General features: G+C 43.1%; 1 protein-coding gene across 3 annotated transcripts in view; it reads left to right on the forward strand.

Annotated features, from left to right (window-relative positions):
- Positions 1-7,078: 7,078 nt before the first annotated feature.
- Positions 7,079-14,841, forward strand: part of RAVER2 (ribonucleoprotein, PTB binding 2) — a 60,063-nt gene continuing 52,300 nt past the window's right edge. For 2 of the 3 annotated variants that reach the window (XM_063298075.1, XM_063298076.1), the window contains exon 1: positions 7,080-7,723. In XM_063298075.1, the coding sequence (XP_063154145.1) occupies positions 7,541-7,723 (183 nt within the window). In that variant the 5' untranslated portion in view covers positions 7,080-7,540. Of the gene's footprint in view, positions 7,724-14,841 lie in introns of all 3 variants that reach the window. The other variant, XM_063298077.1, reaches the window with a different exon arrangement.

Below are 14,841 nucleotides of genomic sequence, written 5' to 3' on the forward strand. Positions count from 1 at the left end.
CCCACAACAGCAACCCTGTGAGGTGAGTTGGGCTGAGAGAGAGGGACTGGCCCAAGGTCACCCAGCCAGCTTTCTTGCCTAAGGCGGGACTAGTGTATTACTTTGGTGTATATAATAAGTGTATTACTTTGCCTTATATGCAGTTCCATTTCCAAAGGCTTCAAGCAGCTTACAAACAACAGTCTAAAAGTAAAATGTAAATAGTTACAAAAATATTAACCAGTTATTAATTAATTACCAATAATTGTCAATAAGTAACAATGACAAAGTAATATAAACAGTAAGGCCCTGATGTGTCATGGCTCAGGCAGCAGGATCTTCAAGCATCCCAAAATACCTGTCTGAAGAGTTTTATTTCCTAGGTTCTCCGAAAATGTAATTGGGAGCTTGTAATCCAAATATCTGGAGGTAAGTATTCTAGAGATGGGGGCCACACTGGAAAGGCTTGAGCATGGGGTCACTGTAGATGGCATCCTCAACCCTGGGACCCTCAAAAAGCCTTCTGTACTAGATCTCACTGGTTGGGCAGATTCAATTCAGAGAAAGGTCTCCAAGTTATTGAGACCCTAGCCATGTAACTAGAATTGCACCCTGAAGCTGCCAGCCAATGCAACTCCCATAGTAATGGTGTAACATGGGTGAACCTAAGTACTTCCATAACTAATTAGGCTGCTGCATGCTGAACCAGCTGAAGTTTCTGAATGGACTTCAAACGCAACCTAAAGTAGAAGAAATTGCAAGGGGTATCAGTGACTCAGAACAACACTTTCTGTTATATAAATGGCCATAACTGGCACATAAGATACAATTTTATGGAGGCCTTCCTGGCCACAGCTTCTATCTGCTGTTCAAGCAGGAACAGGAACCTTCAGACATGGCTTTTTTCCAGTCTTGTGATGTGTGAAAGGTCCCCTGTGCAAGCACTGAGTCATGTCTGACCCTTTGGGGGGATGCCGCTTTCGTGACATTTTCTTGGCAGACTATAGCGGGGTGGTTTGCCATTGCCTTCCCCAGTCGTCACCTTCCCCAGCAAGCTGGGTACTCATTTTACCGACCTCAGAAGGATGGAAGGCTGAGTCGACCTGAGCCGGCTACCCAAGAACCCAGTTTCCGCTGGGATCAAACTCAGGTCGTGGGGAGAGTTTCCGTCGCAATACTGCCGCCTACCACTCTGCGCCACATGAGGCTCTTACCCCTTTCCACTCTTACCCCTCCTCAAATTGCTTCTGCTCCAAGTAACATTTCAGTCTATACCAGTTTTGTTCCTGATATGGACCAAAGCATCTGAAATAGATGTTTTAGTTTGGTTTGGGCATAGACCACCCAATACAAGCAGTTCTGTGGATGGGACATTCCTGTACAGAACGTTTTGGTCACCTGTAACAGTTACTGGTTTGCATTGATCCTAATTATTTTTCCATCATGCTAGTCCTTATGATTGGGATATGTAACTTCTTGTTGATATGAATAAATCATTAATTTTGCATTCCTGTATGTTGAAGCCCAACCTAGCAATAATGTCTCTGTATGTGGCAGAGTGATTAAGGTGTTGGACTTCCTCAGCCATGGAAGCTCTCTGGGTAACTTTGGGCCAGTTTCTCAGCCCAACCTACCTCACATTGTTGGTGGGGAAGAGGAAAAAGACAGGGAGACAGGTATCCTTCACCCTCCCTGCTCCTTAACCATTGCTGTGCTTGCCATTTCCTCTGCATTTTCCCCATCGTGACCAAAAACCACATTTTATTTTATCTATCAATCATATTTTATCACCACCCATCTCCCCCACATGGGGGACCCTGGGCAGTAAAAATTTAAAATTCAATAAAATTATAAATAATACCAATATTTCAATAAATATAAAATACAGTAAAATCCAAATAAGGGCAGATCAAATTCAGCCCATAAAGGGATAAGGTTGGTCCCTGCAGGGCTAGAGAACTAACCAGCCCCAAGAATGGCTCTTCCTCTCCCCACTCCAAGCATGGTGACAAAACCAGGTTTTCAAGCTGAAGTCCAGAAGAGAGGGGGCTAACCACCAGGGGAAGGATGTTCCAAAGGGAAGGAGCTGCTGCAGAGAAGGCCCGCCTCCTGGACCCGGCCAGATGGAATTCTCTTGCAGACGGGGTGTCATGACCCCGTTGCAAGGCACACAAGAGCCTCACAACGTGGATCATGATCATCAGGAAAAGAGGAAGGATATAATCAAATCAATGCTCAACTAATCACCCAAGCACCCACACCCATGAACTGATTTACAGCTTCATAGAAGGACATCACAAGGTAATTCAGATAAGCATCGAAGACACAGAAGGACTCAAGCCTTGTGCCCCGGAGGACGCACCTGCACCCATAGGACAAAGACGGCAGCCAGGAAAACGCCCAAACAACCATCACAAATCCCATCAACATCTAAATCTCCTGTCCGGTCAGGGGAATGGGGACAATAGAGGGCGGAGGAGCAAGGGGTCCGGCAAGGGGGTATAAAACAGGACACCATGCCTCCACGCCTCCATTCCCGTTTTTCGTTCTGTCAAGCATACCATTCCAATAAACCGGAAATCCGTAATCCCTATTAAGTGAGTCCGTGTCTTATTCGGAGCGAGGCTGACCCTGACGTGGGGTCTGTAGCATGCCCTCTCTGCACGACCGGGTGGAAGGGGTTGATGTGACGGAGATGAGACAGTCCCTTAGGTAACCTGGACCCATGCCATGTAGGGCTTTAAAAGTGATGACCAACACCTTGAATTGGACCGGAAGCAAACTGGCACCCAATGCAGCTCGCGGAGCAGCGGAGTTATATGTGCTGATCTTGAAGCACCTAAAATCATCCACGCAGTGCATTTTGGACCAGCTGTAGCTTCCGGATACTCTTCAAGGGTAGCCCCATGTAGAGCGCATTACAGTAGTCTATATGGGAGATGACCAGGGCATGAGTGACCATTCAAAGGGCCTCTTGCTCCAGGAAGGGGCGTAACTGGTGCACAACACGAAGTTGCTCAAAGGCCCTTCTGGCCACGACTGCCACCTGGTCTTCAAGCAGGAGTCGTGAGTCGAAGAGGACCCCCAAGTTACACACCGGGTCTGTCTGGGGCAGTGCAAACCCGTCCAGAACTAAAGATGGCAAATTCCTGGGAACCGAGGTGCCATTAACCCACAGCCACTCTGTCTTACCAGGGTTCAGCTGAAGCCTGTGTTCCCCATCCAGAGCCCAACAGCCCCCAGGCACCTGGAAACGGTAGCCACAGCATCACTTACTTCCCCCGGGATGGAAATGTATAGCTGAGTATCATCAGCATATTGATGATACCTCATCCCATGGAGACGGATGATCTCACCCAGTGGTTTCATGTAGATATTAAAAAGGAGAGGAGAGAGTACTGAACCCTGCGGCACCCCACAAAGGAGGGGCCGTGGGCCCAATCTCTCCTCCCCTATTAACACCGAGTGGGATCGGCCCTGGATGAAGGAGGTGAACCAGCACAAAACTATGCCACCCACCCCCAACTCCCTGAGCTGAACCAAAAGGATACCATGGTTGATGATATCAAAAGCCGCTGAGAGGTCAAGGAGAGCCAGGATGGATGCACTGACTCCATCCTGCTCCCACCAGAGATCATCCGTGTGACCAATGCTGTTTCTGTTCCATATCTGGGCCTGAAACCTGACTGAAAGGGGTCCAGATAATCGGCTTCATCCAGGATCCTCTGGAGTTGCAATGCCACCACCTTCTCAACCACCTTCCCCAGAAAGCGGAGGTGGGAGACTGGACGAAAATTATCCAGTACAGTAGGGCCCAGTGATGGTTTCTTGAGGAAGGGGCGCACCAGACCCTCCTTAAAGGCCACTGGAAACACCCCCTCCCGCAAGGATGTATTTACCATCAACTGGGCCCAACCACACGTCACCTCCCAAGCTGCCTTCACTAGCCAGGAGGGACATGGATCTAATTGACAGGTGATGGCATTTACAGTCCGGAGGATCTTGTCCACTTCCTCAGGTCCAATAGGATCAAACTGTTCCTAGATAACTGGGTAAGTACGTTCCCCAGGCTTCTCCTGAGACCCTGTCTCATGCTTGGAGTCCAGCTTAGCACGAATCCGAGCGATTTTATCCTGCAGGTGCTCCGAAGACTCCTCAGCACGGCCCTGTAGATGATTTTCCGGACCCCCTTTCCCCGACAGGGATCGGGTGATCCTAAACAGGGCTGCTGGGTGGCATTCTGCGGGTGCAATAACAGTGGAGAAATACTGACGTTTCGCCACTCTTACCACCACAAGGTAGGCCTTAATTGTGGCTCTAGCTTGTGTCCAGTCGGGTTCAGTCTTCGTCTTTCTCCAGCAGTGCTCTAGGCGTCTCTTAATCCTCTTCAGAACCCTCAGCTCCTCCGTGAACCATGGGGAGTATCAGGTTCTATGGGATAAGAGAGGCCGCGCAGGCACGATCCTGTCCAAGGCCCCAGCTGCCTCCCTATTCCAGGCGGCGGCCACGGCCTCTGCTGGACCATGCAGCAAGTCCTTGGGTATAACCCCCAGCTCCCTGTGAAACCCCATTGGGTCCATTAGTTGCCGGGGGCAGACCGATCGAACAGGTCCTGTCTCCCTGCGGAGGGGAGTGGCATAGGAGAAACCCAGGGCCACCAGGGCGTGGTCTGACCATGACAAAGGGGAAAGATGTAACTCTGCCCTCAGATCACATTGCCACTGCTCCAACAAGAAAACTAAATCTGGTGTGAGGCCACTGTCTCGAGTTGGGTCCTGAACAATCTGAGTCAGGCCCATGGCTGCCATGGTGGCCATGAACTCCCGAGCTACCTCTGAGGCCCGCCCCAGGGATGGCAGATTGAAGTCCCCCAGCACCATAAGCCTGGGGAACTCCACTGCCAACCCTGAGACAGCCTCCAGGAGCTCAGGCAGGGAGGCTGCCACGCAGCAGGGAGGCTGGTACAGCAGCAACACTCCCAACTGCTTTCCGGTAGGGAGTGTTGCAAGTAGTCCTTGTACATCAAAGTGTCCTTTGATGTACAAGGACTACTTGTACATCAAAGCAATGTACAAGTAGTCCTCACTTAACAACCACAATTGGGACCGGAATTTTGGTTGCTAAGCAAAGCGGCCATTAAGTGAATCTGACCCAATTTTATGTCCTTTTTGTAGCAGTTGTTAAGTGAATCACTGCAGTCATTAAGCGAACCATGTGGTTGTCAAGCAAATCACGCAGTTCCCCATTGATTTTGCTTCCTGGAAACCAGCTGGAAAGGTTAAAAATGGTGATCACGCGACCACAGGATGCTGTGATGGTTGTAAGTGTGAGGACTGGTTGTAAGTCATTTTTCAGTGCTGTCGTAAATCAGAACCATCACTAAATGAATGGTCGTTAAGCGAGGACTACCTGTGCTTTCTTCCAATCTTGAGGATGGTGGGGAAGCACATTGGATTATGGGAAAAAGCTCATAGTTGGTGGATAAGGTTTTCTTCTGTTTTATCTGTCTTGTGTGACAGAATCTGCTTCAGCAGAATCATAAAGAAGTACTAACTAAACCCGGGTTCCCCAAACTTTTCAGCTCATCAACCCCTTCAAGAAGTTTCAGATTCTTCATTGACCCCCAAACATTTATTATATGAAAATTTAATAAATAGTACTTTAACTAATAGTAGTTACTACAAATAACAACAACAATGGATAGGCCCTTTGACCCTTTGGAGTTGATATTGACCACTTTGAAGAACCCTGAACTAAACCATGGCAGACTTATATCCTGGTTTAGCCAGTCATGCTAAGTACAACATCTCATATTTCAGATGCTTCAAACTTGAATAAATTATTTGCAAACATGCTGGTCTAAACTGAAGGGATACTAAGATAATTACAAGTCTATAATAACACAGGCCATGTACAATTTGCAGCTGTGGTAAATAAACGAATTAGGCATTGAGCCTGTTTATTTAGGGATTTTACAGATTCTAGTCTGTTTGATCCCAGAATGGATCAATGCAATCAGGCTTATAGCAATTCCAGTAGAAAGAATTCAGCAATCTTTAGCTGATGCAGCCACTTAGTGTCTGACTAATGACTTCCAAAAAATACCAGCGCCAACTTTTCATATGGACAATCCCAAATGTTAATGTTAGTTACCAACATGCATGTATTACATTACTGGGATCCAATTTTATTTAACACTATTTTAACTACAAAGTTATGTTGAACAGTGCAGTCCATGCTGGCTAGGGAATTCTGAGAGTCGAAGTCCATCCCTCTTAAAATTGCCAAGGTTGAGAAACACTGTATTAGGCCAAGGACAATTTAACACTTTCACTCATGAACTGGGAATGAGATGAAGGCAGCATCACAGGGACACAAAAGAAAAAAGATGCCAAGGCACATTTGTCTCATGGCTAGAAGCAAGTGGTGAGAGGCCCTTTGGGCCAAATGTGAACCCAGCCAATGAAAATGCTTGTTTGCCTGCATCTATTTTTTTTATTTCAATCCTCTCCCAGGACAACTGTTGAAATACAAGAGGTTTTCATTAGTTATGATGAATAATGGGATTATGTTTAAGGTCAGTTTTAATTCAGCCAGTCACCTGATATTACCTAGAAGTTCTAACATGTATTTTTGTTGTTGTAGTAAAACCTAACAAGGCAGAGTAAACTCTAGAGAGTTAATATAAAACCCTACATTACTTTACAAAGAGGGTGGAGGATTGCATTTTATCTCCAATCTTTTATGCATTCGTGTGCATGTCTGGAAACTTTTTTCGATCCCCACAGAAACCTTGATTTTTTTTTCCACAGTAAAATAATAGAAAGGAGAGCGAAGGTCAAGATCTGTAATTGTGAGGAAGTTTGTTCCCTGTTTTTAACACTCCCCTTTCTGAAGTGTTAAACTCCAGATGCTTACTCAGGACTCCCGGTGCATAAAAAAAGGCGTACGAAGATCCCTGTATAATATCCTAGTTCTGGTGAAACATTAATCCACTTTCACTTCCAAATTGCCAGCCTCCCTTTTTGGGCCTCACGCCATTCAACAGGCAACGTTTTCCCTTATCGTGGCATCTCGACTGCCACTTCCCTTAATTGCTCTGACACGCAGCTCTTAATGATAGAAAGCCGGCAAGCTATTGCGCTGCCGATGGATGCATCTCTCTATTTATAGCGTATCAAAAGCAACTGGATAACTGAAGAGTGGGCTAGTAGGATTTCCAAACAGACGCGGAAGGTGACCTCTTTTGTGCTTCATCCCTTTCGCAGGCGACCGAGAAAAACCACGGCGCGCTGGGTTCTTCGCCCTGCAGGCATCCTCTGGCGAAGAGCGAGCACGAGCGCAGCGAGGAACTTCGGAGCCTGGGGGCATCGGCTGCCGGGGAGAGGGCGCGCGAGCCCGCCTCTCGCTTTCTTTGTGTCCCAGGCTGCCAAGGCGGACCGCAGCCTGTCGCTGAGCTTTCCTCGGCCCTCCCGCGCTTCAACCCGCCCGCCCTGGCTCCCCTCCCGCCTACTGGTTTCCCCTGGCGGAGGGAGAGCGTGTTCGCATCTGGGCCGGCAAGATGGCGGCAGCCGCGGGGTCCGGGTCCGACTTGCTCGGGGCTCTGGGGGAGTCCGCCGTGGGGGCGGGAGGGTCGCCTCTGTCCCCGGAGGAGATCGCCCGCAGGCTACAGCGCACGAGGCGGGAACTGAGCAACAGGCGCAAGATTCTTCTGAGGAACCTGCCCGACGAAAGCAGCAGCCAGGTGGGTGGCGAAGCGGAGCGGCAGAAGTCGGGGCAGGGCACACGGGGCTCAGTCCCCCGGAGATAGGGAGAGATGAGGGCTAAAGCGGGCTCGGGAGCCGGAGGTGTGGTGGAAACAGCGACGGGGACCTCTTAAGGCAAGCGGAGACAACTTGGTGCCCTCCGAATGTTTCGCACTACAATTCCCTTAAATTCCCACTATGGAAATTGAGTTTTGGGGATTATGGGACTGGTAGCCCAAAGATCCGGACCGTCGCAGTGTGGGAAAAAAAACCTTGAGGACTTTCCATACTGAGTCTGGAAGGGAGCGTTATCTGTGAGGAGAGGTGACACCCAGTCTCCCATAGGTTAGTGAAGAGAGTTCTTTGATCCCTGTTAAAACAACATACAGTAGAGCAACTGTCCCCCATAGAGGAAGGGACATAGGTGCCCAAGTTCCTACAAGGAGAGGGTAAGTCTTTGAATCTCTGGAAGAAAAGATAAGGGGCGATCCTGTTTAGGTAGCAGTGTGAGTAGGACTCCCTCTTGGGGGAGAGGAGAACGGTTAGGAAAAGATTGTAACCCTGAAAGTCATAGGCATGGAAAAGTAGTGCTGTAGTCATACGTATGGAGAAGTAGTACTTGACAATTGCAAGTACTTGTAATTTGTGTTGCAGGATGCAGATGCCCAAGAAACTATCTCTCCTTTAGCGGCAGTGAAATATGCAAAGCTCTTTCCGGTTTTCTCAGTAACTATAGAGTTCTCTGGCAATAGAAAATAAAGAGCAAGTGGAGTTTGCTCTTAATCTAAAGAGTTTCCCCTCTTTAGATTAAGACAGACATCCCATAAATGGAACTGCAGTCAGGATTTATGACTGCTAGGATAGTGAAAAAGAAGCAAAGAAAAATACTTTTGTTCTCTTGCCCAGGCAGCAGATGTGTCCTCTGTTCAATATCTGGACTTTATCTTATTGAGTCTTTGGAAATGCATCTTGCATGTTCTCTTTCTCTCCAAATAAAGCATTATTTATACTGTCTCTATCTCCTCTTTTTTCTAATTCATATTAGAAATACAAGTTCTCAGGAGTTTTATTTATTTTTACATGACTGAATTTATACAGTTGCAACAATTTGCCATTGCTAACATTGATCATGTTTCTACCTCCTATATGTCATTTTACTTCTAGGTGATTAATAAAATATACTGGTAATAGAAAAATATTCAAACTTATGGGGCCCATCTGTATAGAAGAATTTCAGGGTTGACAGGTGCTATTATATTACAGTTTGAAATACTGTAATTCTCTTCTAAGTCCTGTTATAACTAACAATTAAAATTGCATAAAATCTTGGCATTAATATATTATTTGTCCCTATAAAGGTCCTTAAATTACTGATGAACATTTTGCTACACTGTCGGTGTACCTAAACATATGTTTGTAATTATTGGTTCATCTTTTCAAATGTACAAAAATTTATTTGCGTTATGTTTAGAGAAGATTCATAGTTTCCATGAACGATTGGGCAATGGACTACTTGCAAATGTTGCTTTTGCTTTTAGAATAGTGCATGAAGGTTATACTGAGGATGCTAATCCACAACATTTTCTTCATAATATGAAGTGCTTGTACAGCCAAAACCTCAAGAATTATATTTAATTTTTGCAAACTTTTGTCCCATATAACAAATGGCTTTTAAAAATCTCTTTTGTTTTTGAAGAGATTGTGGGAGCAATACAATTTAAGAAAGTTAAGCCTGAAGTGTGGAACTAGTTGTACAGGATATCCAGGACAAAGGTGAAGAAAGAATTCTGGTTTGATATAGGGTGAAGGTTAATTAAGACAAAAGTTTCAGCTATTCTCTTCAGTTTTTCCAGACCCTTATGCTTCTATTCTTTGCATAGTACTATGTTTTATTGCAAAGGAGACACTGCAAGCACCCAGGATGGAGATTGTGGGTATAAGGCTTAATGATCACTTGGTAATGTTCTATTCCATTAAGTGCCAACTCCAATATCTCTGTAGAGTGGAAATGCTCCACTAAGAGATATTTCCAGTGCCTTTCATTTGTTGTGAACACTAGTTTCATTAGCTCTTTTGCCTGAGTTTTTAATATTGGTAAAAACAATTATAAAAGTATCTTATTTTGAATTTTATATTTTCAGTTCAGAATTTCATATAACAAGAAACACTTTTGTATTCCCTCATCTATTGGTCAGTATAGAATAATTATTATTTAGTAAGATGTAGATGCTGGTGCTACCAAAGTTGGTCAATTAGGTTTAGTTTACTTAGAAGAATTTGAATAATCTTCATTTTTAGCCTTACGTAGAATGGCAAAGTTGCATATTCTGAAGAGGAAGCACACAATTCTGTGCTGATCTTTTGTGCTTTGGTTCCATGAAGCAAACTGGGACGTTAAAGCAATCTAAGTATGACTTTAAAGTTTTACACTTTCTGCTTTATGACTGTTGACACTTATAGGAAAACAGTTTCAAAATAGTAGCTGTCCTAACATCCAGGAAACATGCTGAGACAAGGAACTGGTCTCTAATGTTTATTGCTAGTACATAACAGGAATCCTAACAAACTGAAGAAGTGTGGGGAAAACCCAGACATATAACCCCCAAGGGTTAAGGCGGTCCCGATCTGTGTCTCTTTGAATGGCTGACCAATTCCTCAGTGCTAAGCATGCGCTTAACAGTCTGGATGGGAGCCCCCTGCTCGCCATCCTTACTCATGACAGTAGCTCAGAGATGGGAACCGATGACAGAGCCGGCTTGGTATAGTGGTAAAAGTACTGACCTAGAAACTGAAAAATTGCGAGTTCTAGGCCTCCCTTAGGCATAAAAGCTGGCTTGGTGACTTTGGGCCAGTCATTCTGACCCACCTAACGGGATTGTTGTTGTGGGGAAATAGGAAGCAGGGGCATTAAGTATGTTCACCGCCTTGAGTTGACCAAATTAAAAAAAAAAGGCAGAGTAAACATCTAATAATAATAACAACTATGGTCCTTTGGCTGCATAAAACCTCCAGCCACTATTATGACCCAGAGTACTCTGGCTGCTTCCTCTCAAAGCCCAGCTAATCAGACACTTGATGATAATGGCAGTGAAAAATCCGCCAATTTTTTGAATGGTCACTTGGAAAGAGGAGGGCAAGGCTTCCACTTCCAAAGAATCTGTTCAGGATCACTGCTTTCCTGCTGTGATTAACAGTGGGAACCTAAGTGAGCTTGAGAAGGGGAAGCAGTGAACCCACATTTCTTCCAAGAATCCTCTTTAAGAGCTTTGTCTTCCTTCTGCTAATGGTAGGGAGAAAGCAGAAATCCTCAGCAGAGCTGATAGGAAAGGAAAGGATGTGGCTGAATCTCTTTGGCCCATGACAAACACTTGTTGCAGTCACTGTTGAAGCAGAATTTCTTTATTAGGTGGGGCTACTTAGTAGCTGTGCTAAAATATAATTTGACAGCAACGATCTTCCTGTGGAATAGGATTTAGATTGTAGATTGTAAAAAGAGAAGAGTTACTTGCCAGATTTTTCTATTTTTATTAGCTGTGAGATCTGAAAACATTCATATAGTGCAGTAGTGTATTCTTTATCAGAGTTGCTTTCCTGAATATGGATGGAAACACTGGCTTACATAGAAATAAGATCAAATAATAGGTAGCAAAATAAATTTTGCACTATTAATGCACCACTTCAGATGCTAATTACAACAAATAGACTATATGTCCCGTGGCTTCCTGTTATTGTGAAGGATAGATATTTTAGTCCATTATATTAAATCATTATGTATTTTACGTGTGTGTGTGTGTGTGTGTGTGTGTATAAAGCCAGAGGAAGCCAGTCACAATTAGATATTGTGAGAAAATGCTGCCCCAAAACAACTGATGGAGTTGTATGTGTAAATAATTTTGCATATTTAAGGCAAGATGGAAATATGCTTCTTCTTGCTCATGATGCAAGACTGCATGGGTTCATTTCCCTTTAGCGGTTTTTGATCTAGGAAGGAAATATCTATATTTCATTACCAGATGGAGTGAAATCTAAAACTATAATTCCATTGCTCACATACAAATGAGACAGACCTACTGAGATCATGACAATTCAAGTATGGTAGGTATACATAGGATTAGATTGAATTTTGATGCAATCTGGTTTTAAGGAAATACTATAGATGCACTTTGTAGTGTATATTTTTGATTCAAGATTTCCTAGCCTTTAGTGAAAATAGGTCCACTCATGCACAAGGGGGAGGCATTAGCAGACAAACCTCAAAATACAGATAGTGTGTCCAGTAAAGAATCCCTATGGAGAGAACTTTCCAGAAGCTCATTAAAGACACGATGGCACAGAATGTTAATAGACTGAGAGGCACAGGAACATGACAACTGTGTGGGAGAACCGGTGTGCTTTGCGGTTAATATGTTGGGCTAGGATTGGGGAGATTCAAATCCACGTTCATCTCTCAAACACCCTGGATGACTTTGTCTCAATCTTGGCTCAACCAGTCTTACAAGTTTGTTGTGGTGAAAAAATGGAGGAAGAAATGATACCTATGTCAGCTTGAACTCCTGGGGGGAAAATGTCACGTAGGTCTAGCAAATATATAAGGGCAGGGAAGAGAGTGAAGCAGCGGAATTGGACAAAAAGAGACATAATATAAAGGGGTAGAAAAAAACCCACTGACTCCATTGTCTGAGCCCATTAACTTACAGTAAATAATAATGATTGTATCGATTTGATGTTATGTCCACTGTGAAGTATTTTCTTTTTCTAGTTCTGGAGAGTGAGAAATTAAAAATACTCCTACATTTTATGCTGAAATTTTATAATTCAAGGAAAGGACTCTTTCTGAGAATGTATAGCAAAAATCAGGATGTTCCAATTCTAATATAATCCTTATTACAAATTAATGGCTTGGAGAGTTTCTTTGTGATTGAGGCAGCAAACAAACAAACAAGGCCCTGAGACACCTCTAAATGACCACTTGGATTCTCAGAATTAAAAACCATGCCAACAAATTTGCCAGATTCTTATATGAGATCTCATAGCTGATGAGATTGCCAAAATGTAATACAGTGTAGAGCTAGTGTAGTGTCATGGTTAAAAGTGCTGAACCTTGATTTCCCAATCCAAGTCCAAGTACCCTCTGAACTTGAAGCTCACTGAGTGACTTTGGGTCATTTATTTTCTCCCTGGCCATTATATTGTGTGGATAAAATTAAAAAGATTCCGAATATATTATTTGGATCTCTCATAGAAAAGGTAGTCACCCTTCCTACCTTGCAAGACTATGGAATGACACCTGTAACTTTTTTCTTAGCTCTATTATCTGCAATATAGAAATACAATATTGACATAGCCAGTGTCTCCCCCCATGTCTTGTATACAGTCCTACTACTGAAGCATCAGTTGGCTTGGTTTTATAAATAGTAATTGTTTTAGAGATAGGTAGTCATCCTTCAGAAAAATAGAATTCAAGATATTGTAAATCTGTATATATTGCCAAATATACATTTAAGGAATGTTTGGGAAAATGTTCTGTTTCAATGTAAAGTTTTATTTTGGTTGCAGAAATCTTAGTTATTGTAGAAATAGATATAAACAAAATAAATTCAGAAAAGGATATTTGAATACATTATGAGTTGATGAAATAAAGTATTTCTATTATTTTGTATCTTTGTTCATTTACTATATCACAGTGTTTCTCCCCCCCCCCCCCGGGTGATTAAAACATTTGCCTCAAAAATGTAATTCATGGTCACTGTCGCCCAGCAGCATTTCTTTAAGTGGTTTCTGTTTTTGGTTCACAGAAGGCAGAATTATGACTTTGTTACTACTTATCATATCATTCCCATAGGGAACTGAGGAAATGCATATAGTACAGCATTAGTAGTACTCCAAGGCTGACTTGTGTGGGATAATAAGTGAATTATCGTTATAGATATCTGCTTTCTCTCTTTGTAATATGTAAATAATTCAGCTTTCGGATGGAAAAGTGTTTCAGTCATTTTCCTATACTTTTTTCTCTGAGTTTATCTATTAGGATTTAACCGCATTTAAACATTTTAACCACGTGACCTTGGAAAACTCTGTTTCTTGGTCATGATTAGGTGGTTGTGAGAATATAAAAGTAGGTAGCTCTATGCAAGTCTGAACTCTAAAAGTATTAATAAATAATTTGACTTCTGTTGTATGTCTCCATGTGTATATCAGTTAATATCTTGGTTGGCTCCAAAGAATATGAGAACATTTTATGCTATTTTACTACTTTAACATCAGGCTGAGACATAATTCCTGATTGCTTATGGTCCCTTATTTGGAACTGTTGAAATAACAGTTGCAATCTGCAGTTCAAGAGTTGGAGGCTTTGACAGCTATATTTGTAAAAACACAATGACTTCCAAGCTGTACAACATGGTTTAACTACACTGTGAGTTGCTGGACAGGATAGCATGTTTTCCATGATCTAAAAATAAACTCAGCTGATCAGTGTAGTGTATTGCGTTAATCACTTTTTAAAAATTGATTTTTTAGATGACAAGTGGATATTATTTTATTTGATGGACTTATCCTCCAAAGAATGATGCATGGTAACAAAAGTAGTTGTTCATTATGCAGGTTTCAGGCATGCTTTCAATAATGTCTTTAAATGGTAAATAGTTCATCTATAGCCAAATAAGCTTTTCTGTAATGGCCATTCATGGAAAGTGCATTTCACTCATGTCCTTATGAATAAGATTTCCCTTTCTCTCTCACGGAAAATTGGGCAGGTCTCGTTGATTACTGAATAACAGCAGTAACACAGTATCACTGTGTAGATCCTCCAAAAAGCATCATCATATTTTATTAACGTGGCATTTGACAGCTGTTAACCGAGGAAATAAGAGACTAGTGTTCAATTTGACTAAAAAGAAGATACTTGATCCTGCCAATAAACTATACAGTATATATTGAATTAGCAGATTGGCAAAACAGGAGTGCATTGTGATCTTGGACTCAGGTAGTTCATTTATTAGAGCTGTATCTGGAGGCATATGCATATGACCTTGAAGATGTGCATATGTGTGGACCATACCATGTTGTTGTTTATTCGTTTAGTCTCTTCCGACTCTTCGTGACTTCATGGACCAGC

This window comes from Candoia aspera, chromosome 3 (assembly GCF_035149785.1).
Source record: "Candoia aspera isolate rCanAsp1 chromosome 3, rCanAsp1.hap2, whole genome shotgun sequence".
Lineage (NCBI taxonomy): Eukaryota > Metazoa > Chordata > Lepidosauria > Squamata > Boidae > Candoia > Candoia aspera.